Here is a 27,640-nt window from a genome sequence, read left to right on the forward strand (position 1 = left end):
GGTCTCAAATTAAATGAATACTAAAAAAGATCTCAAATAAAATACTTTAAAAGATCTCAGATCCCATGACTGCAGCACAGAACCACCTGGGATATTATTTAATCCTTCAACCTTTATTAAACCTTTACCTGCAAGTGTGAATCTTTAGTAATGACCACCTTGCTTCTGCCTTTGAGAGGTCCCTGATGGCCCAGAGGAGATGGGGCTGCTCTCCCCAATGCCTCAGTTGGGGTGAATGTCATCTGGACCTCAGCAAGGGGCTGAGGGAAATCCTTGAGGGATAGTACTTTCAAAACCTGACTGCTCTTCTATGTTAGACAGGACAGCTAGAGCTGGTCCAGTTTCCAAAATGTGATGATTATTAACATGATAATAGTAATAGTAGTAGTAACAACAATAATAATAAATATAATAGTGGTAGATCTCCACCTGGAGTGCAGTCCTGGGCTTGTCCTGAACGGCTGGAAATGGGGTACATGAGACTATGAAAACTCACACCCATGTCTCAACACTCCTTCTTTCCAGGAGTCATTTCTGCAGGTGCATCCAGCACTTCAGATCACTCCCTCAATGCTGTATCCCTTTGTTGGGATAAGCAGTCTTGTTATGCTGGGCACCCAGCTGCAGCTCTGAAAGTCATCATAGAGCCTGGCCTGGCCTTGTGTCTCTACTGCCTGCCAAGCAATCACTGCTGATGAGTGCCTCAATAAATACCGTTTATTCCAAGCGTACCTTGGATGCTGAGCTCTCTGTTGGGCTAAGCCTGATGACACACAGCGTGATCTCCAGGCATTTGTCTGCAGAGGAAAGCAGATAAGTTCCCTCATCCGAGCTCTTCCAACTGTATACGCCAATGGATGCTCTTTCCCTATTATGCATCAGGCAGTGTAGCACCACTTGGATCCCCATGTCTTTTCAGCACATGTATCTGACTTCCAGAGTGTGTGACCCAAGATAGCAGGAATGGGGTAGGAATTACTGTTTGCAGCCAGAAAACTCCTTTAGTATTAAAAATCCCCTTGCTTTTCTAACTGAAGCAAGCTCTTACTTAAAATCTGGATGGATGTGTGTGTCTGTATTGGGATGTATCCCTGAAGAAAAAGGGTTTTGGGCTGCTGTTGCTGTATATGGGGCCCAAAACAGGGAGGCTTGGTACTTCTGCCTTCAGCCTTGGACATCTGGAGGTGAGACCTTCCCTAGTACCCTTGAGTGGCTTTTGATGCTTCCATTACACTTAAAAGGCCCAAATCACTCCACTCCATAGATGAATTTTCCATGAAAGGAGGGATTAGTTGGTTCCAGAACTGCACACATGGCACTGCCCAATGTCTGATTTCTAGGACTGAGTCTTTTAGTTTTTTTTTTTCCATGGTCCTTCAAGTTTGAAAGCTCAGATTAACCCAGCTGTGCTTGCCTTGGTCTGATAATCGGTTTAATACCTCTTAGAAGTAACTACAAAACATAATACATTGTCATTACTAATACTATTAAGTCAATGTCTGAGCAGAAAAGAAGCCTCTTGCCAGGCATGGAGTTGATCCTGCATCCAAGCAAACCCATTTTGGAGTTGCTGACAGGTATTGGCACAAAACATCTTGCGACAGATGCTGTGTTGATGTAGGAGCAGATAACCAGGACTGGGCTGAAGTGCATCACTATTGGAAGAGTCAATATCAACAGCAAAGACAAATAGATGGCACAAAGTGAGTTAGAGGCTCCTACGTACCTCTTTAATCCCCTTGAAGAGGAAAGGTCAGCTTGTAGCAGGCATTTCAAGCTGTTGTGTTGCTCAGGCTGCTTCTGGACAAGGACAGTCCCCAAAACTTTGCTGCTTCTCCAAACCTCTTCTCCTATGAAGTTCTCTCACAGACCTGACCTGCAGCTCAAAGCAACCCCAAGTGTCAGTGCAGGCTCACCAGGCAGAAGGAATGTTGTCCCACTAGGGCAGCCAGGTCATTCCTCTTGAGTTTAGTTGGATTTCATCCCCTTCGTGCCAGCAAAGCAAACATGAAGGAGCAACCTGCTTTTCACAGCCCCATGAAGTCTATGTAATTCCCCAGTTAAAAATGCATTGCACTCTTCCCTGCAAAGCAGCAAGCTGTTCAGCAGATGTGCCTTTACTCCATGCTTAGGGAAAATCATGGGCAAATGAAGAGACTGACATGTCTCACTCCTGCTCCTGTAATGAAATGGGAATAGCAGCTCACAATCCTTCCTTGATAGTGGCACATCCGTTTAAAACAAAGGATGGGCTCCATGGATCCTGGTTACCTCTGGAGGTGGTGGGTACTATAGCAAAGAGCAGGAGAAGCAGGAGAGCTGCACAATGTTCACCTAGGTACAAACATGAAATCAAAGCTCACTTAAAGGTGGAGCTATTGGAATAAATAAAGGCAATGATATGGAGGGAGCAGGCAAACTATTTGCCCAACACTAGACTGTGTTAATCTGTATGGTTGAACTGAAACAAAGTGCTTAAAAAGAAGGAGCTCCACTGAATGACAGAAAGGAAGCATAAGGGAGATGATTTCAGTGACCCAGAACAGCCAGGACCCAGATTATCAGGGGGCTTCAAGGGTAAGATTAATCTCACAAATTGACACCCATATTTAGGTGGTGCATGAGAGTGAAAGGCTCAGTGCTGATACCTGTGCAGCAGTGCCTTGTGCTGCTTGGCATGACACGGGACACCCAACACTTGCAAACAGGACTGGCTACTGTGACACAGGATCTGCTGCTTTCTGAGTAGAAATTGGAGGCTAGCTGGGACTTCCTAGTACATCTTTAATGGAAACAGCCTGACATCCCATACCACCTTGTCATGGTAATGATAGTCTAGGTGGGTGGTTCCTATGTGAATGCCTGTACGTGTTCACCTATCTTCTGGAGCATTATTATGTCAGCCAATTTTCCCTCCTTATATATTCATTGTGAATTATTTGAAGCTTGCCTATGAATGCCCCCACTACTAGAACAGACAAGAAGAACTGCTTTGGCCCATGAAACCAGCACTAGACATAGTGTGGAAGAGGAACCTCCCAAGGTCCATTCCTAATATGCTGCTTGCACAAAGCCACCCTGTTTTGAAGGCTAACAGAATTCACTAGCAGAGAAAAAGGCTGTCATATCCCAGGTGGCTTCAGCATCTGGGGAATTCCAATTTGTTCCAATAAATGGACCTTCCAACTTCCATTTGTTTTACTGATAAAATGTTTTACTGCAGCTTATTTCACTGAAATTTTGACACATGGGTGCACACCAACTATCCAATGATATGGGCTTAACATACTGGAATGAAAGACTGAGAGTGGAACAATTGAAGGATAATAAACCATATCACTTATAACTTTTATGACTTGTACGGTTCTCCTTTTGGATCTGATCTTAGAGACACAGAACAAATGAGTTTGGAAGGGATCTATGGAAGTATCTAGTCCAACCGCTACTAAACCCATGGCTAACCAGGTTTTCTGTGCAAAACCAAAGAGCAAGGCATTGATGCCCACCCCTTCCACTGGGTTCCAAGTGTCTGGTCAGAAGGCTGGGTTTTTTTCTAAGTCCCTAAATCAAGCAAGGCATGGCAAAGCCATGGTTAAAGGTGGCAAAATTCCAGCATCACATGAATGACACTGAACTTCTAACAAGTGACAATATTGACCAGGCCATATTAAAAACCAACTCAAATCAGGCTTTGTGTCTAATGTATTTTAAAGTGAAATAATTACTTCTGCCTAACAGATACACTGGTTTCATGCATTTAACCTGCACATGAGATAACTTGTACTCCTTTGACAGTTATGCTGCTTGGAAACATCTGCTGGTAAGGCATACTTATGGCCAAATCATGCTATAAGACAATCAGCTCAGCTTCAGGGAAGGCATGTCAATGTGTGTGTTGTGTGTAGGATAGTCCTAGAGTAAAGAAAGCCTGTTACAAGACTAGGGCACAGTTACAAGGCTGAAGTGTTAATCTGGAGTTGGATTTAGGGTCAGTTTATGTCACACAGTTTATACTTGGACTGTTGTTGGATGGTAAAGCTTTTCCCTCAATGGTAACCCCTGCAGAACAGATTTAAAGTGATGCAGGTACTGCCTAATTACAGGAAAGAGCTAAACTAGACTTGCACACTGGGAACAGGTTCATACCAGGGCAACCAGGTAATGGCAATACTCTACTACATCCTCATTCTATAGGCTAGATCCATTTCCTCTAACCCAACGGATGGAAAAGATGATCTCTTAAGACAATTTCCAGCCCCAACCATCTGTATTTCTACAAAGCCAGTGGTGCAAATCATAGAATCATAGAATAGTTAGGGTTGGAAAGAACCTTAAAATCATCCAGTTCCAACCCCCAAATCCCCATGGTTTTAACGTGACAGGATGGAATGTTAAGACTTAGCTTTCGCAGAGTGTGTCAATCTATGCTTGGGAACAGAGCTATCTGGAAATCTGGTTTCTAGGAAATTTCAGTGTTTGATATTTGCTTTCTTTCACAGAAACAGAATGTAATAAGAAAAATAATAAAAAATTCCAAGGAACTATAAATTAGAAAGAAATAGGAAGAATTCTAAGAACCTCAGTGCATTTGATGTCTGAAAGGGATGTATCCCTGGAAAACTGATGTAGAAACACTTGTTAATCCATGGAGACAACGATGCCAAATGTCAACCACCACAAGATGGATCTGCACTGTAGGGCAGTGTCTCCCTATTTCCCTTCTCAAGCTTTCCCAGCCACAGGGCACCAAAGATGCAAAGTCCTTGGCCAACAACATTCCCTGGGCTGAGCAACACAGGAGATCAGGCAATGGAAGTCCTGCGGTCCTTGGAATTTATGGATCTGGGAATCTGGAGTGTCTTGAAGTCCCCTGAATTAACATACTTGTATCAGGAAGCCTTGAAGCATGAGAAAACTCATGCTTCTGGAGCCAGGATGCTCAGGGCTTCCAGGTTACTTGTGTTGGATCCAGGAGTCAACCCCGGGTTAGAGCAGAGTTGCCAAGGCTTTCACTCTGCTCTTTGCATGGTAAGAAAACCATGGAAACTTGGCATGAATGGGCTGCCCTGGAGCTGTGAATAGTGATTGAAGCAGAGGTTGTTAAACCTGGGACGTTTCCACTTGGTTTTCCAACTGGCACTTTCCAATGAAATCCTCCTTTTTCTGGCCTGCATCCAGACCTGACACTTGGGCATCTCGTGAGTTCAGCATCTGCTTCAATGCGTCACTTAACTCTGGGCCACTGCACCCAGGAGAATGGCAAGTGCTTTGCAGGTGTGCAAGAAGCTGAATCCATGCCTCAGGTATCACAAGATGGTCAAATGTGACTGATGTGTATTTGCTGATGACTCTGAATTGACATTGGAGAGCACAAAACCTTCTGGCATGAGGGGATAAATGAAGGAGAAGGGGAGAGGTTGCACAGATGGATCTTTTCTCCATCCCCATTTTAACCCCTGCCTAATGGTTTTCTTTAGTTGTATCTCACTCCTTCCTCGCTTCTGTAACACACCGTTTCCCAGCCATTTAATGCAAAAGATGCCTATCAATCACCTGCAGGCAGTTAAAATGCCAGCTTTGTATTTGGAATAGCCATTTTCAGGTTTGCAAATACAAATACATGCAGGTCTGCAGGACATTGTGATTTGCAGCAGCATGGATATCACTCCTGACTGCTGCAAAAGCCAACACTTCCATTCCCAACCATGCTGGACTGGGCACAAAGGTAAGCTGCTGATTTGGAATACAGAAATAATGCAAGCAGCATGAAAGAGAGGTCTCTTATTCTTTTGATGACTGATGAGAATGGAGGACAAAATGCTTCTACTCAGAAAATTTCACTGTTTGAAGAAAGCCCTTCCAGTTATTAGAGAGGATCAAACCATGCCGTGAGAAATGGACATTGGCTTTCAGATTGTCCTAGGGCGAGATTTACCATTTGGGCTCTCTAATAAGGTAATTTTCATTTCTCTACAAAATCAAAGCACAGAGGCATTCTACTGAGATGCAGAATATCCTACGCTGACCCTGTGGAGGAGACAGATCATGGCTGCCCCTCTACGCCAGAGTTTCCACATGAATCCCAGTCACAGAGCATCACCGAATGATAGAATGGTTTGTGTTGGAAGGGACCTTAAAGCTCACCCAGCTCCAACCCCTGCCATGGGCAGGGACACCTTCCACTAGAGCAGCTTGCTCCAAGCCCCTGTGTCCAACCTGGCCTTGAGCACTGCCAGGGATGGGGCAGCCACAGCTTCTCTGGGCACCCTGTGCCAGCGCCTCAGCACCCTCCCAGGGAAGAGCTTCTGCCTAAGAGCTCATCTCAGTCTCCCCTCGGGCAGGTTAAAGCCGTTCCCCTTGGCCTGGCCCTACAGGCCCTTGTAAAATCTTTCTTCATCTTATTAAAAGTCTCCTTTATATAATGAAAAACTTCTGTAAGAAGCTTTTCTTCTCCAGTCCGAACATCCCAGCTCTCTCAGCCTCTCTCCATCACCGAGGTGTTCCATCCTCTGGCCACCTTTGCGACACTCCTCTGGACCCACTCTAAAAGGTCCATGTCATTCTTGTGCTGGGGATGGACACAGTACTCCAGGTGGGGTCTCACCAGAGAGGAGCAGAGTGGGACAATCCCCTGCCTTGACCTGCTGCTCACGCTGCTTTTGGTGCAGCCCAGGATACAGTTGGTTTTCTGGTCTGCGAGAGCACACTGATGGATCATGTCCGATTTTCCATCCACCAGTACCCCAAGGCCTTCTCTGTAGGACACTCCTTCATCCTGTCATCCTTGTATTATGCTATTAAGATAAGAAGAAGGAGTTGGGTGACATGAGAGATTCCACTAGGTGCTGTCTGACAAATCAGTCCAGATCCTACTGATGGACTCTGTCTGCAGGGAAGGGGGATCATTGAACCAGCTGGGACATTGCTTCCCATAGGAGACCCTGTGGTGAAGGTGGTCTCTGCTCTCCTCACACCCTGGGACATCCACGCTCCTTTGTTCATTTCTTCCAACCTCCCTTGGCTTGTTCCCTCAGAGACCCCCCAGAGGACTAAAGAGGACTGGTATCAATTAGCTACATAAGACAGCTATTTATGATTCCCTCTTTGATGTCCTGGCACAAGGAAATCCCTGGATGCTCCCTTCAAGAGAGAGGAAACAGTCAAATTTATGGGCTGGCTCTGCAGGCTGGCAGGGCTCCCTTGGTACTTACCCTGGGAGCCTTCATGGTCCCAAATCTACCCTTGTTCCACACCTCCTCTGCCATAGGTATCCCAAATGTGGCCAATATGAGGAGGTGTGAGTGATACCATCTCTGCCCAGAGCTCCAGAGAGGGATTTTGAGGTAACATTGGGAAGAATTTGGCCCCATGGCTGGTGCTTGGCCCTTGATGCTGCTCCCACTGACCAGCGATGGCAAACTGATCCCTCCTGCCTGGTGGTTACTTTGTCAGGGCTGGGTGACATCCATTCCCACTCTCTACCACTGCTAACAGTCTGTGACTTTCCTTTCAGAGAGGTCACTTGCTCCCCTAAAATGGCTTTTGGGATGCACAGAGCAACAAAGGTGTGTTTCAGTCTGGGAATTGTTCTGCAAAGGGAAGACAAAAATAGGTATGGCCAAACAATGCCATTGTTGTTCCTAGCAATAACATGTGTCTGCTTCATTAGCCAGCCTTCCTAATCGTTGTATACACAATGAAGAGATTCCCAAGAGCTTTCCAGCCTGTACCAGGATATCTCTCCTGACACCATTTGCATTGCAGCTTCCCAGAAAAATAAGACATCTGATGGTATCAGGGCATAAATATATTGGTTGCTTCTTTCATTCGCTGGAATGAATACAGACCCGAGGAGACAAACACAGATTTTCTTATAGGCCAGCCTCATCCAATTATTTTGGCCAAAGCAGATGGGAGAGAAAGAGATTATGTGAAAAATAAATGCAAAATGTCAGTATTAAAACTTTTCTAAGCAAAACCTTTCTTTTGGGGTATGGAGGAACAGGCATCACAAAGCACTTTGCATTAAAATTCACCTACATTTAAGCTTACAAAACCAAACTGAACCTAAACAAAACACAAAAGGTAATAGGACACTATTCGTCAATTTAATTTTCTTTTGTTGACCCAACAATTCTTTCTCTTCCTTCCTAAACCTAGTTCCTAAACCTGCTGATAAAGGACCATTATCAGCCTTCTGGATCTCCCTTGGGTGATGCACCAACCTCATTATAGAGCCTTTTACTGACAACATCCACATCTTAATGCTTGATACTCCTCTTCATCTGCTGTGGACCTCTTGTGATAGTCCCACAACTTAATGATGCCCAGAAGTCAACAATTTACACAGCTGAGCTCTCCAAACCAAGGGAATAAAGCCTTTAGAGCGAGGAATTCCCATTTTACGATGGGAGTTCCAGCTCTTACACGCATGTTCCCGCAGTACAAATAGACTTTATTAGTAGGAATAACAAATAATTACTTGTTCCCAAATGATCACATTCTTGTATTCTCTGTTGTTTTGCTATTTGGTTGGTTGTGGGTTTTTTTTTTGCTGTTTGTTAATGGCAATAAACAGCTCAGTTTGCTTTTCTGCAGGGCTTTGCAGGCATTCCCAAACTTAATGGAAACAGCTGTCTAGTGGGACGCTTTTTGCTCCTCACCCGTATTTCGGATAATAGAGGCACAGCTACTGCTTAGCACTGATGTCAGCTTTGGTGGTGTCTCCAAAATCTGCAGGACCCAAATGCCAGTTTACATGTCAAAACCTGCCAGAGTGCTCCTGGTTTGTGCAGGGAATAAAATGGAGCAACATGAAATAAAGATAACTTAAGAGAGGAAGAAATGAAGGGAAAACTTGCTAAGTACTGGAACTTTCCTGAGTCACCAACCTGGAATCAGCAGAGTTGGTTAAAAGAGGCATTCAGAGTGGGATGGAACCCAACAACCACTAAATGAGGAAGGACTCGACCTTGTGAAGGAAGGAAACCAGCTCTGGGTACAAGGATCTATGCAGGTATGAGGGTGACAACAGTGGTGATGCCTGTGACCACAGTGCAGACACCTAAATTCTGTAGCCATGAAAAATGACCTCACCATTGCTGCCAGACAAGTGAACAGGATTTCTTCTAATACCAGGAGATAGAGATGTCAGTTGCTATGAGAAGCAATGGACAGAGGAGGAAGAAAAGCAAAGCCACATTCCCAAGGGGCTGGGATGTGCATGCAAAGAATGGTGAGTCCCAGGGAAGATCTGGAGCAGCGTAGATGGGAGAGGATGGGACAGAATGGATAAGCATAAGCAAAGGGCAAGCCAAGAAAAGAGGTTCCTAAATTTTTCACCTAAGAGGGGTTCCTAACCTTGAGATCCTTCGCTCCTGTGAGTGATGCAAAGGTGTTTTCTTTTTCTTGGGTAGAGGTGGAATGTGTAACCACCTATACTTAGGAAAGTGCGATATTTAGGGGCTGTAGCGATATGACAAGGGGTAATGGGTTAAAACTGAAACAGGGGAAGTTTAGATTGGATATAAGGAAGAAGTTCTTTACTGTAAGGGTGGTGAGGCACTGGAACGGGTTGCCCAGGGAGGTTGTGAATGCTCCATTGCTGGCGGTGTTCAAGGCCAGGTTGGACAAAGCCTCCGGTGCCATGGTTTAGTGTGAGGTGTCCTTGCCCATGGCAGGGGGGTTGGAACTGGATGATGTTAAGGTCCTTTCCAACCCAAACCATTCTATGATTCTATGATTCTATTCTATTAAAGAAACCCTACCTTATTACAGCACAAGCTAACTTCTAATGCCTGTCCACCTGAGAACCTTACTGATGGAGTATTTAATGGAAAGAGTAGGGAAACCAGGTCCTGACACCACCTATGGCTGTCCCAGTCCCTCTGTCTCTCTCTTCCCAAGCAAAGTGGTTTCTCATGGACTGTGACACCTTTTTCACATGTATGTGCTAGAATTGCCTCCTTGATGATTGCAGTCTGGAATGAAATAAAGTCTCCTTGGTCCCCTGCAAGCTGCTTTACCCTTGAAATGCAGGTCAATCCTGGGCTGGAGAAGGAGAAAGGTTAGAGCAGGCATTTGGAAATGACCAGAAATCAATAAGGTGAAAGAAATATGGGCTTTCCCAGATAATTTTTCAGAGGTGCTTGACCCAGTCACCATGGTGACCATGAGCGGGTGTTAGGGATGCAGGATGACTCATGTCTGGCAGTGGAGCAGCAGTTCCTGATCCACATTTCATCACTGGCTGATGGAAATCCCCTCCAGTGACAAGGGGAGCTGTTTCCAGATGGGTTTGGGAAGGGGGGTCCTTTGGAGAGTCCCTTAAGGAGCAAAACAGCAGCAAAGAGTGTGGGCTTATGAAATAAATCCTATGCTACAACCTTGAGCATGCACTTGGGCATGGCAGGTAGGATCCATGTATTTCTTTAGACATTCTCCCTTGGAGATCTCTGTGGCATGACTTACAAGAGTCCAAACCCAGTGCTGACTTAACAGACACAGCAAGCTGCATAGGTTTCATGGTGGCAATCACAGGGGACACCCACCACCACACTGATGGTGGTTGCCTTCTCCTTCTCTTCTCTGGGTGGGAGGTGTGATCTGCACTCCTGTTGCTAACAAGGGTATTAGGATTACACAAAGGACTCCTTGCCCAGACACTGTTTTGCCGGGTGCACTTTCAAGGGTGTGAGTGTAAAGTATAAGATTGGTCTCCCAAACCATCAATGATATCTGAAAGGGATGCAAATCCAGATGGACCAGTGGAGGAATATAGATGATAAAGGCAAAAGGGAATTCATTAAGTGGGATGAATCTTCACTTGTTCAATGCAGCAAAAAGAAGCTACAGGGGAAGAAGACCTTTCACTGTTAGGGAAGGCCACTTGTCATCCGTAACTGTGAAAGCCAAGGCAAGAATATAACTACTTAATGAAGATCATATGGACACCAGACTAAATGGTTGAAAATGAGGTACAGATATGTTCTCACTGCAAACAATAATGCTTCAAAGAGCTGGATGCAATAATATCCAGAATGCCCTCCTCAGAAACACAGGAGCAGAGGGTCAAGGACTGGGACACACATGGAGCTCAAGGGATTTTGGGTAGGATTCTGCAACATGGTGATCAGCAGTGGCAGTCTGTCTGTGGTATCTGCCACCAGAGCCACAGATGGGTGCATATAGGAGGAGAAACAGGGAGAGGAAGAGGAAGATGAAGCACATACAGCAAGAAAGTACTTGAGGGATTGCCAGTACACTTGATGGGATGGCAGATGCGACCACACTTCTGGCTATGTTGCTCTCCAACAGCTTGTCTGAATTCTGCTGTGAGTCACCCAGTTCTGCTTTGAGCTGCACAGGCTTGCTTTTGGAGCAAATTATTTAATCACCTGTGGCTCCTCTAAGTGCATGCTGATGGATGTGCAGCGAGAGTGCACAGAGAGAAGGAGCAGGCTCTTTCCAGCTGAACGTGTGGAATAAATGCTGACAGGCTGATGGCCACGTTCAATGTAAACAGTCTTCACTCACCCCCCTTGCCCTCACTGCCTTTGACTCAAACAGCTTCAGACACTGGGAAAGTTCTGTTTTCAGTGTAAATACTTCCCCTTGCCCTGTTGTTGCAGCAGGAGAATGAAACCACCCACATCCAGATTCCCCTGACCTGTGGGGGAAGTTCATGGATCCATCCTGTAGGAGAGCAGTGGCCATGCTGGGGTCATCAAGGGATGGTATCAAAGCCCAGGAGGAGTCTGCACATCACACATGTCATGCTGGCTGTTTCTGAGCTGGTTCCCACATCTCAGCATTAGTTGGTGGGCAAAGACCTAAAGCTGTGATGCGACAAGTTTTGGGCACACCATCACCCTATCCAACAGCCTTACTATCACTGCATGTCCTAAATGGAGAGGCTGGCAAGTAATTCTGTATTTTCCATCTATTTGGCCAGCTGGATCCTACTTCCCTGGATAAACATGCCAAAGTGAAGGAGCCTAGAGGAGAAACATACAGGTCAGACCAGTAAAGGCACTCAGATGACTCCTCTGTCTCTGCCAGTCATCAAAGATTAAGCCGTTCCTTCAAAGACTTTTCTATACATTTCCTACTATTCCTGTGCTGAAGCATTAGGCGTTCTTTTAATGCTTGCCAGCAAAGTAAAGGAAGCCAAACTGATTCCTCATAAGCCATGGGAGAAAGCAGTAATGGCCTCTTTACCTTTATTTTTGGGACACAGCTTCAGAATCAGCCTTTGGAAGGGTGCATCTGAGGGAAACGTATTGGCATACCAAGATTCCAAGCTTCAGGGCACAACCTACGCTCCAGTCTATGCGACAGAGAAAGAAATGGTTGTGTGGGCAGGTTACCAGGAGTGTTTTCCTCAAGGCTATCTGGTTTTACTTCTAATTTCTTGGGAAAGCAGGCCAGGATGCAATCCAGGTCATACAAAAGTAGACATTGAGGTTGCCTCCGTGCCTTGCACCACTGGAGATAAATGCCACATGGTTTCTGGATGTCCCTCTAGGAAAGCACAGGGTTTCTCTAGGGCTTGTCGTGCAACCAAAACCCCCACATGGTCACTTCATCTGCTTCAGGGGATTTTGAACAACACGGGGCATGTAAATTGCAATCCAGACCTGGTTAGCTTTCTAGCTCTCTAGACATGGACAATAACGGGAGCTGAGACAACCAGCTCACATACACACACCTACCCATAGAACATTACACATAGATGTCTTCACCTGTGAGCCTAGTTCTACGCCTAACCTGTTTGTCTACCTGCAAACCAGAAGCAGTTACATGCCTTGTTTATCAGAGGCATGGATGGAAAGGGAATCAGTGGTAAGGAGGTGTTCAGGGAAGGGGATCAGGGAGGACCACTGGTGGCCAAGGAGGTGATCAGATCCAATGGGAGTTGGTCCCTTCTTCTTGGTTGCTCTCCTGGGATAGCAGAAGCTATCTACCAATAGCTATACCACTATTTCCTTTCCTTTGCTTCAATGCTGGCAAAACTGCAGTCTGCCTGCACATAGATCCCACTGGGTGCAATCCTGCCTCCCACATCCATCTGGATACGCTACTTTGAGCTCCTCTGGGTTAGAAATAGCATTACTGTTTGTACAGCACCTAACACAAAAGGGGCTGAAGCACATGGCTAATGGGCTTGAGCACCATTAAAGTGCTCGGATAGACCAGCCTGCGAGAGCCCTGAAGTGCTGTCACTGTGTGGTGTCAATGGAAGTGCAATGTGATTTCATCCCAAATAACTCTGCTGTTGCAAAACAGAAGAAAGGGCAAGATACACTGTTTGGAAAACCCCGTGCTCTGCTCCCTCTTCCTCTGTCTCTGTTTGCTCGTCTCTCAGCAAGGAACACACGGAAAGCAACCCCCTATTCTGTGTTGTTTCCCCAAATCCCCAGCCTGAGTTCACTATTGAGGGAGGCAGACAGGCCTGTGGCTGCCCGCCAGCTCGACTTCACAGCACATCCTCACAGCTTTCCAGATAATTCCTATGGAAGGAACCCTGGGAACAGAAATAGCCCATGGCTGAAAAGCTTTGCTGGTGCAGTTTGACAAGCGTCTCCTAGAGAACTTGGCTTGGAAGGCAGAAGTTGAGCTGGCGGCTGCTCTGAACCCAAGTCCTCTGCTCTTTGCACTCAAAGTAGGTCAGCGAGCATCTAATGGTGTCTCCACTGTTGGGTTGTGAATGTGTGAGCCCGGTGACCTTCCAAATTGAACACACATCCGGGGTGTGAATACACATGTCAGGTTCCCTGCTTGGGACTCAGGCAGAAGGGCTCTCACCTAGGGCAAGAGATACCAGCTTCATCTGGTGACCTAGAGGCTCCAAAGTGGCTCTGAGTCCCTGGATTTTGGCACCAGTGCCCTCCATAATGCCTGTTGTTACCCGTGGGCTGTTTCTGAGTGATCTGAGGAAATCTGCATCTGGAAAACAGCCAGGGGTGAGATCTACCATGAGCTCACTGTGCTTGTTACCTGCTCCCTTCAGTCTGCCCTGAAAATGCCTGGCTCCAGACCATCCTCTTGCTGCATTGAGGGCTCCTGTCCATTTCCCAGTCATGTTGCCCTAACCCCTTCTTGATTTATTGCTGCAAGAAAAGATAAGTGTGCCATGAGTATATCCCCATTTCTCACTATAATTTCTAAGAGTGAGAACTCACATAGTTTCTATACTACAAATCATCAAATTTAGGCTTTAGGCTATGAATTTCCACCTAAACAAGTTTCTCTTTTATCTTTTCCTGCCTAAATGCTTTCACAAAGATCTTTTTCACAGCAGAAGACCATGGAGCTTCAGCATAGCAAAACTGATCCTTGAATGGGAGATTTTTTGCAGGGCTTCCTTACGTATTTTGTGTTCCCACCATGGACACATTTTGGAGGATTTACACCTTGGCTCTTAGGCTTTTCATCACCTGCAACTTTGCATTGCAACAGTATTGTAGGGGAATGCAGCCAGGAGTTCCTTAATTCAGATCAGATGAGAGAACAGCTGTGATTTGCTCCAGCCTTTGACTCCCGAGGGGAAATATAGATCCCATTAAGTGCTGAACAGAACAGGGCCTGGTTCCAGGTCCTGAACCCAAATGGCACCAACCAACTCACATTTACACTGCTCCAGGCACACTTCTTGGTGAGATTTGTGTTGGAGAGAGCTGGCTGGGGCCATTCCCTACTTGCTATCTCCTGCTGATCTTCCTTTATTGAGCGCCATCAATCTACTCCCTGTGAGCAATGGAAAAGTTACCTTGGACTTGTCTGGGGCAGGGATTCCTCCCAGCAGGAATCCCTTGCAAATGTTTTAGAATCATAGAATCAACCAGCTTGGAAAAGACCTTTAAGATCATAAAATCCAACCATTCCCAGCACTGCCAAGGCCACCACTAACCCATGGCACTGAGGGCCTCGTCTACACGGTGTGGGAGCTCTTCCAGGGATGGGGACTCCACCACTGCCCTAAGCAGCCTCTTCTGTGGGTTTTGGTGTTTCCCTTTGGTTTTCCTTCAACTACTGGAGGTGTTAAAAATAAAAGTTACATCTCAGGGTCCTTAATGGCCGAGTTGTGAGTTGGAAACTTCCTAGCAGGAGGAAATGCCCTGTCTTTATGAGCTGGCAGTTGGTTTTCTGCCACCAGACCTGGTGATTTCTCTGGCTCAACTCCAAATGCATTAGCTAAGGAGGTCTCTTAGAAAAACGCTATTCATTAGGAGTAGCTAAAAAGCCATATCCTGTTCCAGCCATTTCAGGAGATCCATTCTTGGAACAATCGCACCCCTAGTTTAAGGTGCAGGGAGAAGTATGTCTTCTGTGACTTTCCATGTGACAGCTTTATACAGCACTGAAACAGGGGAAGCAGGACAGGCAGAAGCAGCTGGTGTGTTTGCAATACTGAAGAGCTACCAAGTGACCACAGGTATGTAAGTGCTGCCTCAGTTTCCCCACACAAAAATGATGATCAGAGAATCATAGAATCAACTGCATTGGAAGAGATCATCCAGTCCAACCATTCCCAGCACTGCCAAGGCCACCACTGCCCCATGGCACTGAGGCCTCATCTCCACGGGGTGTGAACACTTGCAGGGACGGTGACTGCAGCCCTGTTCCAATGCCTGAGCACCCTCTGGGGAAGGAATTATTCCTCAGCTCCATCTAAACCTGCCCTGGGGCAGCTTGAGGCCGTTTCCTCTTGTCCACTGATGAACAGAGTTGAAACAGCTAACTCTCTCCCTGATGACATTTGTGCATGTTCCTCTTCTTCCTATTTAGTCCTGTGAACTGTGGAGCTGGCACCACTGGGATAAGTTTGTTCTCAGCACATGCTGCCCAGGAAGATGGGAATGTTGCCTCTACCACTCAGTCAGGTTTCCTTCAGTCATGGTAAGTCCTCACTGTGATAGTCAATGCAACAAATCAATACCCACCTGAGACTTCATTTTTGCATTGCAGTGGTTGTAATTTGCTCTGGAGAAAGGAGGAGATGAGGCTATTTGTGGATGTGTGCTCAGGTACAGGTGCAAAGGGCTGAGAGCTCTCTGAATGGCAAGTGCTCATAAAAGCAGAGCCTTCAGAAGGAAAAGCTCACCGCTTATTGTTCCTAGAGGCATTTTAAAGCAAATATTTACAGCAAGTAAGGATGGCAATTAGCTGCCAAATTGGAAGGTAGCTCTCCTGTGGAAGCAACTCAGCCAGCTGCTGAGATTTAGTACTGAGGCTATTCCTCATGAGCTACCCTCGCTCCCAAATCCCAAACCCTTTCAGCTACAACCAAATTAAGAGCAGGTGGGTAAGCAAAACCAAGACCATAAAGCATGTTTGGCTCTTGGAAACACTCTTGGGAGTCTGAGTATTAGGAGAGAGAAAGGACGGTTCTGCCCTGGGACTCAGCAAACCCTCTGTTGTGGGGTCACCTCAGTGAACCTTAAGGTCTTGCCACCAGCCTTCTTAGCACCCCACAAGCCTCACTGCATCCTGAGCCTCCTGTTCCTCCTCATCTCTTACTGTGCTTTCTAGATCTCCAACTCCTTTCCTTGTTCCCACATCCCAGTTCTTGCACAGAAACAAGCTATAGTGGCTAAGGGGCTCCACCATAGTTGGCTGTCTCCAGCCTCATGGTCAGATTCAAGAGATGTGAGGGATGAGATGACAGCACTTATCTCTAATTGAGGAGATGGGGGAGAGATGAGTGCTCTCACATACCCCACAGAGACCTTGTCCACAGGGACTTACCACCCAATAAGTGTTACTTGGTAATTTGATGGATTGGATGAGCCCCATATGTGAGGTCCTCATAAAAGATAGCATACTTGGATTACCCAAGTCCTCTTTTGACAGGTTGCCTTCAGCTGATATTTTATTGTAGACCCTTTTGCATTAAAAATGGCTCAAAATGATCATAAAGTCTTAAAGCCTCTGAGATACTTTGTGAAATCCAGAGAAGACCCTGTGTTGATGTGGAAGTGGAAGTCTCCTCCAAAGAGGAGGATCCCTAAGCTATGAGGATGTGAGTCACTGCACTGCTTGGCTGGGGAAAACACAGGATTTGCTTCATGGAATGGATGCATTTGTCTAGTAGATACAGTGGCAATCCTGATGTAGCACCTCCTCTGAAGAACGAAAAGACAACACCCTGAACTTTACATCAGCCATTTTCCCTAGGTACTGGCCCATCAACATGTCACTGACACCTGCACCACCATTTAACAGCCAACACATAGAAGAACAACCCACTGATTATCCTCAGAAGAGCTCTTCCGAGTTGATGTGTGCAATAGATCTGCCTTGGTGACAACGCAAGAGAAGGGGAATGACTGTTTCAGGGCTATGACCCCACACTTAGCTGTGCCTCATTACCACCTGACAAGGAAAAGAGGTAATTTGTTCACAGATAGAGCAGGAAACCACATTTTCAAAGTGGAGTTAGTACAGAGGCTTTCCTGGGAAAAGCTTTGCTCAGAGATTAAAGCTGATTCACAACCTACAGAGAGCTGATAGAACACAAGAAGAATCAAGTTATCCTGTAAGGAATGGTGGACGAAAACACTGCTTTGTACCCTCAAAGCCAGATATTTTAGGAGTGCTTATAGAATCATAGAATCAACTGGGTTGGAAAAGACCTTTAAGATCATCAAGTCCAACCATTCCCCTAGGACTTCTGGGAGCTTTTATGTGTAAAAAGAATGAGGAGGTGAAGCAAGTTGGGTTAGTACAAATGTCTAAACATCTCTTAGTTAGAAAACTGGATTTTCCCCTACATACATTTTGTGCCAGAAGCTTTTTACAGCCTTGTTTTGCCCCAACACCAACCAACCAACCAACCAACCACTGGAATATTTTGTCAGCAATAACATCATTCTTCTGAGAGCTGCAGTTCACTTGCTTTCCTATTACTACTTGTCTGGAGATTGGTTTAACCTGTGATACAACATAGCCAGCACTTGTACGTTGGCTCAGTGGGAGACTATACATGTGGGTGTACCAGGAAATGTAAACCAGTTAGGACGATCACCATATAAAAAGCAATGAGGTCCATGTGTATCCAGGGATGCTCCACATGAAAATATCCAAGGGCATTTTCCTGGATTGAATTCATGTGGAAAGAGAAATTTCAAAGAAAACCCCTGTTTTTCCGGGCAGCTCCTGCCCTCATCAGCCACTTGAATTTAGGAGCTTAGATTAAACAGACATTGCTGCAGGCACCACGCGAGATCCCACCAGCGTCCATGGGTAGATGATTGCTGCAAATCTGGTGTGTAAACTGCAGCCTTTGCGACTGTTGATTCTGGGCTTCAGCTGTAGCAAAGATGTGTTTTCTCATACAGAGGACAAATATTTTAAGAGATTTTCACATTCTTTGCTTTGCAGTTGGGTTATGTGTTTAAAAACGTCTCGTTTAACTCTACCACTATGGTGAACATTGGTTTCTATTGAACACAGAAAACAACGTCTTGCAAGGAAGCTATACTGTATGCTGTGTAATAAAAGTGCTAAATGAACACTAAGGAGCTTGCAAAGTTAAGGACTCAAAAGATTGAGCATGTCAAAGCAAAAATCACTTCTGCAAAACTTCACTTTCTCACATTTAAAGAGTTTAATTTCAGGATCATGCTCTATTTATGCAGTGTCCCTGCCACATCAATTGCAAAGAGAGGTGGTATTCAATTGAGCTTGGTTGAGTATCCCCTCACGGGTCATTATGTGGCTCCACACTAAAAACTCACCCAGCTCAGCTCTGCTCTGATGACAGAAGCATTTGTCTCCTCATGGGTATCTGAAGGTACTCAGCACAGTTATGGCCAAACATTTTGCAAACAGATACACTTTTCACATCTCTCCAAGGAGAAGGTGCTTTAGAGCCATTTTACCATCCCAACTACAAAGCAATGTCAATTCCTGAGCCCTTGTGTTATGGAGCACTTCATATCCTTAAAGTTTAACTCCTATCAGCTTAAAATCAAGCTAGAAAGGTGTTGGACTTTGGCAAAACTAGTCCCATATTTGCCTTCACATTGGGATTCATCTCAGCTAGTTGAGATGTGTACTGTGCACCTGGGAGCTGGTGACCTTTGCCTCCCTCAGAGGCACTGAGAGGGCAGTGGTACTTTTAGGGTGCAACTCATCTGACTGGCTTAGATAGCAATACTAGGACGAGATGAGCTGCAGCCTCAGAACACCTATTTTTTAGTGTTGATAATGTAGAAAGCTGGAGAGCAGTTGGCTGAAGACCATATTCTGTTGGCACCCAATGCCACGGGCTGTCTTGGCATTGGAGAAGATGGGAACAGTGTGGAAGTGAGCAGTGCTGGGGACTGCAGAGGAACAGAAATATCCATCAGATGCCATCAGGTCATTGCGTTTAAAGGTCTTCCTCAGCAATCTCAGTTTTGCTAAACTGCCTGTTCTTGATAACACCTCAGAAAGGTGCTTTCTGACCCATATTGGGCCACCTTTGTCTAGTTCCTACCCTGTCCTGACATTTATGCTTTAGCACCCCACAGTCATGAAGGAATAAAATGTCAGATCTTTGCTCTGACTCATGGTACTGCCAGAGCTTTTTAAACTCAAGCACTTCTTACTAGGAACCAAACACCATGTTTTTTCCTGTCACCTTTCTCAGCTGTGTCTGTCTCATTTTGTCTCATATTTGGCAGAACAAATTCAGCCAGTTACAAAGACACAGAATGGAAAATGTTACCTAATAGATAACATTTGTCACTAGAACTAGGACTTTATTCTAGAAGGATCCCCTAATGTTCATAGGTACCATCAGCCCTACCTAGAATATAACAGTGTAATGACCTGATTGAGCCCGACTGATCAATTGGAAGACAGTTCATGCTGCTTTCTCAAGGAAATATAATCTTCTTCTGAGGAGCCTTGAACAAAAGCGTTGTATTTACCCACTTCTAATTAAAACCCTACAGGTAGCACGGAGCATTTACACCCTTACTTGCTAACGTGACACAGTTGCTATTACTTTGTTCATACTATTGTAGTAAAAACCATTTAGAACCAAGCCAACAACAAGAGATTAAACAACCACCTTGCGGGGTCATACCAAAGAGCATCCCCACCCTTCTACTCAATCTTTGTGACATCTCATTAACCAGATTAACAGAATTAATGAGCAAATATTTATCCAAATATAAATTAATGGAGATAGATCAAGCTAATTAAAATTTCTTTCCCAGAATAGCCAGGACAAAGTTTTCTGTGTACAAATATAATAAAACCATCAGGCGCAGCTTAATATAGATGCATTTAATGTTATATGGTGTATTTTGGTACTGCATCCAAAACTCTTGTGGAGAGGTTTTATAGCATTTTGCCCACGGAACAACAGTGGTTTTGAGTTTTCCAAGGTCTGTTTTTTTCCTGTTTGTGATACATCCATTATAGCAACTGCATCCAGATGCGTCAGGATAGCATAAAATGATATAAAAACAGACATTTGGCTTTAAATAGATTTATTTGGTGATGTGGTGGGTGGACTGGAAGCAGAGTAATCCTGTGCATAGGTCATGGGAGATCTGGGTTCTATTCCCAGTCACTTCAGTGAATCACTGCATTACTTTGCCAGGCAAACCCATATGTTTAAACCTGGGTGCCCAAATCATTATTTGACACCCAGAAAGCTGTATCTCTTGTAACAGCAAAAAAACTACTAAAACCTTCCATCTGTCTCTGGCCTTCTACACAGGGTAATGGGTAGGAAGGGAACCACTGCACTCATTTGGGCTCCAAATGACCAGTTTTTGCTGGCTATTTCCAAGAACACATAGATAGTTTCTCTGTTGTTTTGCGCTCCGGTGGCTTCTGCGCCAGGGCACAAGGAGTGAATCAACACCATCAAATGCTTTAGCTACTTAATTTACTCAGACTCGTTATCCATGTGCCTACTTGGAATTCCATCCTGTGCCCTTCTGCAGGAAGTCAGTATGTTCTCCCTGGAAAGAAACCCAGGTTGTTTTTCCATGGTAATATCTCTAGACAGACTCAATCAGAGTAGATGAGTCCCAGCCAGATCTCCTGTGCCTGGACTCTTCCTCCAATGCTACTCCAGTTGTCCCTATGCCATGTCCACGTGCATCCCTGCTATCGTGCCCTAGGAATGACGTTCCTTCAGGCTGCAACACAAGACTAATGTTATTGCTGACACTCTGAACTGGAAGAAGAAATCACGTTTGAGGACTGCTAAGCAACGCTATCATTTGCCTTGGAAAGCAATGGGCTTGCCTTCACTGCAATGCTTTAAGAACAGTCTTGGAAAACAGATCAGGAATGCTCTGGGGCCAAATGATCTTTCCATAAGAAAGAGAAAACCCTCCCATCCCCATTTTTATAGGAAGCAGGTATAGTGAGGACTTTCAGACTCTCTCATTGTGTTGTGCTCTACTGCACACCCAGCACGAGACACAACCCACACCAGAGTTATGCGAGTAATTAGAATTCCATCTCTTGTTGAACAACCAGCTGCTTAAAGAGCCCCATTAGCCACAGAAGCTGTTAATTGTGTTAAAAGTCCTGGTGATGGCATCCTGTGATTAGAGATGTGTCTCACAAACCTGAGAGTGAGCTAAATTATTCAGCTGATCAATAGACTGTAGAGGTATTGGGGGGTTTGAGCTGATGTAAAGCATCTTTGTAGATTATTTAAGCATAAAGAAAAGGCTGACAATGTTTGGCACATACATAGGCCCTGTTATTTAAAATTATTGCTTATTGCAGCGTCTCAACCATGATGTGATAAATATTACTTCTGTGTGACTGATAGCATCATCAATTAATAGAATCATAGAATCCCAGACTGGTTTGGGTTGGAAGGGAGCTTAAAGCTCCTCCAGCTCCAACCCCTGCTACGGGCAGGGACCCCTTCCACTAGAGCAGCTTGCTCCAAGCCCCTGTGTCCAACCTGGCCTTGAACACTGCCAGGGATGGGGCAGCCACAGCTTCTCTGGGCACCCTGTGCCAGCGCCTCAGCACCCTCCCAGGGAAGAGCTTCTGCCTTATCTCCAACCTGAACTTCCCCTGTTTCAGTTCAAACCCATCACCCCTTGTCCTGTCCCTACAGTCCCTAATGAAGAGTCCCTCTCCAGCCTCCTTGTAGCCCCCTTCAGACACTGGAAGCTGCTCTGAGGTCTCCCTGCAGCCTTCCAGAATAGTTTCCAACATAGTGGAAACTATTCTGCAGGGATGTGTGCAGACTCACACAGACATCGGTGACGGAGCCAGCGCTGAAGTTTCTCGTTGCTAAGTCAATGCTAAGTAGAGCTCGAGTCTTTTTCCAGCTGATGAATTTCCTTATCCCTAACAAGTTTCACCAGTCAATGGCGTCACTGACAACTTCTTGCAATAGAAAAGAGTCAACACATTTTGCTATTTTCATAAGAAAATAGATCACTTGTTTAATTCTCATGTGACAGCTCAGTCTGGCGTGTATCTGAGTGCTCACTGTTTAATAAACTGCCATTGAAACAGTGTTCACTTGAGTTGAAAGTGATTTGTGCTCCTCACAAGTGTTCCATTTTCATTTTAAATGCGTATCAATATCACTTCCACTTGGCTCCAAACTGTTTCACCTAAGTTTGTTTAAAAGGCAAGTAAAAAAGCCATTATACTTCACCATTTACTACCTGCTTTTCAAGCAGAATTGACTCCAACACGATTCAGGTTCTGGATTTACAGTGAACTTTGCTGCTTTCTCTGCCTCCTGAGCTTTAACATCAGAGATTAGACCTTGCAGAAGCCTCTGCTCTCCTCCTTGAGAGCATTGAGTGATTCTTGGGTTTGAATAGGAAATTGCAATTAGTAAAAAGGGGGGGGTGAAATCAATGGCAGCATATTTCATAGTCATAAAATAAATGAACACTTGCTCTGTTTATATTACCCATATAATAGAGCAGGAAGTAAAGATCACAGCCATGTTTATAAAGGACTTGGCAAGTTGTGTGCTTGGAGGAAGAGAATGGGCTCATGCTTAAAGTGTTTCAAGTATGAGGTTTGGATTTTAGGTGGTGCAACCCGGGGTATCTCCTTTTAATCCAGTGCAAGGGCTGTGATTTACATCAGTGGAGAAGCTGGTTCGAGGGTTTCAAGGGAGAACAGATATGGTAAAGCAAAGTATTTTTTTCCTACTGAAAAGCATTCACTTGTGTTTGCTCTCTAAGTATTGGGAATAAATCAGAGGATCAGGATCCTAACTCCCAGCTTCATTCACTGCATAAAGCTGCGAATGATGTTCAGAGCTGGGTCCTGCCCTGGACAAGGAGGCAAGTACCAGACTGGGGCTGCCCACTGAGCTCTGCCTTCAGGTACTGGCATCTCCCTGAGCCCTGCAATTCCCAAACTATTTGCAAGCTACAACCCAGCCCCCCCCCCCAATACACCTGATCAATGAAAGGGAAACTGAGGCACGGCCAGATGGGATAATTCATCTTGTAGTCAGAGTTGTAGTGAGCTACACCACAACCTCCATCCTCACAACACCCCTATGGAGAGCTGAGATAACTCACAAATGCCACCCTCACCCCGAGAGAGGAACTGAAGCACAGAGGGACGAGACAGCAACATGGTGATACCAGGCACCCACAGCCCTCATCCACCACCCCAGGGACACCTCAGCTCCCAAAGCACCATCAGTCCTGGGGAGTTATCCCACTGGGGATTGAATGACCTCAGTTAGGTATCTAACACCCTTGGGCCCTAGCTGCCCCCAGGGAAGCAGCTACAAAAGCTGGAGGGAGAGCAAAACCTCAGCAGGGCAAAATCTATGCTCATGATGCTGTGTCCATTGACTTGAGAGGCAGCATCAAGCAAGAGGATGTGAAAAGTCCTGATTGAAAGGACAGAACTAGCTATGATGCTTCCCTAGCTGCTGAGTCAGCTGGATACAAGTTCCAAGGGGCCTGTGGGACCCATAGGTCCCACCCAGCAGATGGAGTGATGGATCCCTCTGCTTTGCTGAGCTCTGTGCAGAGCCCAGCATCAATATTCAGGTTACATTAATCTCTTTTCCCTGCCCTAGGTTTAGCAGAGGTTAATCGGGTTAATCGGGTCCCGTGCCTGTTACTAGGTGAGGTGGCGATGAAGAGCACTGGCTTTCCTGCTCTTCATGGACCATGGGTAGCACTGATGCTGAAAGGGGACATTGTGTTGGCCATCACAGCTCCCCAGTGGGCTCTGTGCCTGCTCCTCCTCCTCTGCACTCAGGGAGCTGCATCCTTTTACCGCAGCAAACAACTTGCCAGAACTTCAGAGCACGACCCATCGGGCACCCCCAAATGAGCACCCGGTGATACAGGCACCATAGCAGGGCCAGGAGCTGAGGGCACAGCTCCTGAGGGAGGTGAATCAGTCCTGGGGGATCACCCAGGACCATCAACCGTGTAGATAAGACCTGGTCCTGCTCCAGGTCCCTGCACAGCACTGGCATCCCGGGAAGTCAGTGGGACCTAATGCTTCAGACTGACATGCTCCTTGAGGGGATCAAACCTCACTCACGTGCTACAGCATCACCAGTTCCCAATGGAATTGGAAATGGAAGGGGATTGGGACCACGGAGGCATATCCAGGGGCCCTTCCCCAAACTGGGACAAAGGGAGGCTGGGAGAAAGGATGGTGAAGCTGTTTGGAGACCATTGTGCCACAATTCCAGCCTGTTTGAAGCAGAGCTGCTTCCTCCTTCGCCTGGCCTCTGTTAATGAAGCTGCTGAGTGCAGAAAGAATTAATTAAACCAATTATTGTGCTGCTATTTTATTCGTTTGCTATTTACTTTGATTGATTATATGGCTCTGATTAATAAATATTGAGCAAGTGTTAATTAATTGAGTTAATTCATTGCTGGTGTGTTCCCCTACCAGTTATCTCCCTGCAATGAGTTGTGTCCTGAAGGTTTGTCCCACTGAGCAGGTCCCCAGGGGCTCAGCCATGGGCAGTGGGGCTGGGATAGGGGGACAGGCTCACTTACCAAAAGGCAGGATGAAGAAGAAGGGGAACCAGCAGAGGATGAAAACACCCACGACGATGGCGAGAGTCTTGGCTGCTTTCTTCTCACGGGAGAACTTGAGGAGCCGGACAGAGAGGGAGCTCCTCAAGTTGTGCCCCTTGCCCCGGGTGCTGGAGAGAGGCTCCTCCAGCACGCTGCGGCAGTGGATGCGCAGTACCACCTCCATGGATTTATTCCTCTCCTTCTTGACCCCTGCTTCCAAGCTCCGGGTGGTCCGCCTGGCCACCACGTAGATCCTGAAGTACATCACCAGGATGACCATGAGGGGCAAGTAGAAGGAGAAGAGGGATGAGAACAGGGCATAGCCCGGCTCCTCCGTGATGCTACAGATGCTCTCATCCGGCGGTGGCGGCTCCTTCCATCCCAGCAGTGGCCCGATGGAGATGACCATGGAGGAGAGCCAGACCACCACGAGGATGACCCCCGCCTTCTTCTCGGTCATGATTGTGGGGTACTTGAGGGAGTACTTGACACCGATGTACCTGTCCACGGAGATGATGCACAGGCTCATGATAGAGGCGGAGCAGCACAGCACATCCACCGCTGCCCAGATGTTGCAGAAGATGCGTCCAAACACCCAGAAACCCAACACCTCCAAAGTGGCCGAGAAGGGCAGCACGGTGGTGCTGAGCAGCAGGTCGGCGATGGCCAGGTTGACGATGAAGTAGTTGGTGACCGTCTGCAGGTGCCGGTTACAAGCCACCGAGAGGATGACGAGGATGTTCCCCACGATGGCCGAGAGGATGAAGACAGCCAAGAAGACCCCGACGCCCACCGCCTGCACGTCCAAGGCGAAAGTCAACGTGGTGCCGTTGCCCTCGGGGGTCTCCTCCGCTTGCAGCCCCCAGGACCGGTTGGCACCGCTCTGGCTGCCCTGTCCCGTCCTGTTCCCACTCAAGCTGCCATTGCTCAGCTCGGGGAAAGTCATTGTAGAAAACGTCCGGGCTCCATGGAGAGCGAGGAGAAAGCGATGCCGAGGCGCAGCCCCCCCGGCATGATCCCCGCAGCCCCCTCCGAGACTCGCTCAGCACCCTCGGCGGGGCAAGGCTTGGTCCCCGCAGCCGGGATGGAGGGATGGAGGGAAGCGGGATGCGCTGCTCCGAGCCTCCCACCCCTGCCCAGCTCCAGCTCCCCTCCGCCGGCTCCGGCCGCAGCTCAGCCCCGCCGCCGGCCCGCCCGGGGGGGCAGCGAGCTCCGTGCCCCCCCGCTGCCCTCGCATGCTCCGGGGGGCTGCGCCCTGCGGCTCCGCTGCTCTGCGCGTTCAATGGGGAGAGCTCCGGGAGCGGCGAGGGGACGGGCCGGTTTGGGGGGGGGGGACGGGGGGACGGGAGCCCCGCGTCAGGTGCCGGAGGAGGAGGAGGAAGAAGAAGAGGAGGAGGAGGAAGAAGAGAGGGCGGTAGCAGCGCTGCTCTGCGGGACGAGGCGAGACCGGGGCAGGGTGAAGCCGGCAGCAGCGCAGACCCAGAGTGGGGGGGCGTAAAGCGAGGTGGTGGGAGGAGCAGGAAGGCACTTGGGGGGCAGGATCCACTCGTGGGGGGTAGGGACCACTGTGAAAGGGGCAGGAGCACACGGGAGAGGGGAAGGAACGCACCAGGAGGGGGATGGGGATGCACTTGTGGGTTAGACACCCATCCCATAGGAGAAGGGACCCCAGGCACCCATTCCTCGGGGGGGGGGGGGTGTCAGGCAGCACGGGGGTGCAGACACGTCGGGGGGAGGCTGGGGGTACCGCTAGAGCCATCCGCTGTCGCCAGGGGGCAGCAGAGCGCAGGGTTTGCCCTGTGGGTCCCGGTCCCTCCCTGTTCCGGGGGTCCTGGCGCTGCGCTGAAGCGGGGCTCACCTTCGCATGAAGACCACCCCTGCCCTGGACCACGGCTACAGCATCCCGCCAGGAAGATGCTCTGCAAGGCTGGAAAGTCCCCCCAGACACAGTATCCCACCAGGAGGATGCTTTTCAGGGACAGAAGGTCCCCCCAGCCCCAGCATCTCATTAGGAGAATGCCCTGCAAGGCTGGAAGGTGTCCCCCTCCCCAGAAATAGTATCCCACCAGGAGGATGCTCTGCAAGATTGGCATGTGCCCCTAGCCCCATGATCCCGTTAGGAGGGGTGCTCTGCTGGGCTGGCAGGTCTCCTTTCTTGCCTTGCATCCAGGGCTTTCAGCAAGCATCCTTTTCCTGCTAACCCTGGTCCTCTCATCCTTCCACTCCAGCCCAGGCACCCCACTGGGGCTGCAAACAGAGCCTGCCCATCGCTGGTTCCCCCCAAAAGCAGAAGGGACAATCAGCATCCTGCATTCAGGCCCAGTGTGTGATCAGCAGCTCCCATGGCTGTGACTTAACCCTGCTGCAACACTGGGAAGCAGCAGCTTGTGTTTAAAACGTATAGGCACAGATTTCTGGCTAATTTAAACAGGGTTGTTTTGTTTTCCCACTGATAAAAGCAGATCCTGTTTACACTGGTTTCCTCCCACTGGCCCTGCTCTCCTGCCTCCATACATTGCGATGGGGACTGACCCCAGTGTTGAACGGGGGCTCTCCCTCGGCTCCTTTCTACTGTACACAGGAAATACTTCCTTGGAGTGTGTTTGTCCATAATTTGTCAACTTTTCTCTCTT

The 27,640-nt window shown here is 47.3% G+C and overlaps 1 protein-coding gene across 1 annotated transcript in view; it reads right to left on the minus strand.

The window, feature by feature from the left end:
- The window catches only part of ADRA1D (adrenoceptor alpha 1D), a 47,615-nt gene extending 21,225 nt beyond the window's left edge, over window positions 1-26,390 (minus strand). Inside the window, exon 1 of the mRNA XM_062640120.1 lies at window positions 24,987-26,390. Coding sequence (XP_062496104.1) covers window positions 24,987-25,953 — 967 coding nt within the window. The 5' untranslated portion in view covers window positions 25,954-26,390. The remainder of the gene's footprint in view (window positions 1-24,986) is intronic.
- Between the last annotated feature and the right edge of the window lie 1,250 nt (window positions 26,391-27,640).

The sequence above is a fragment of the Pezoporus occidentalis genome, unplaced genomic scaffold (genome assembly GCF_034315485.1).
Source record: "Pezoporus occidentalis ecotype Australia unplaced genomic scaffold, CSIRO_AGI_Poc_V1 ctg63, whole genome shotgun sequence".
In the NCBI taxonomy this organism is placed as follows: Eukaryota; Metazoa; Chordata; class Aves; order Psittaciformes; family Psittacidae; genus Pezoporus; species Pezoporus occidentalis.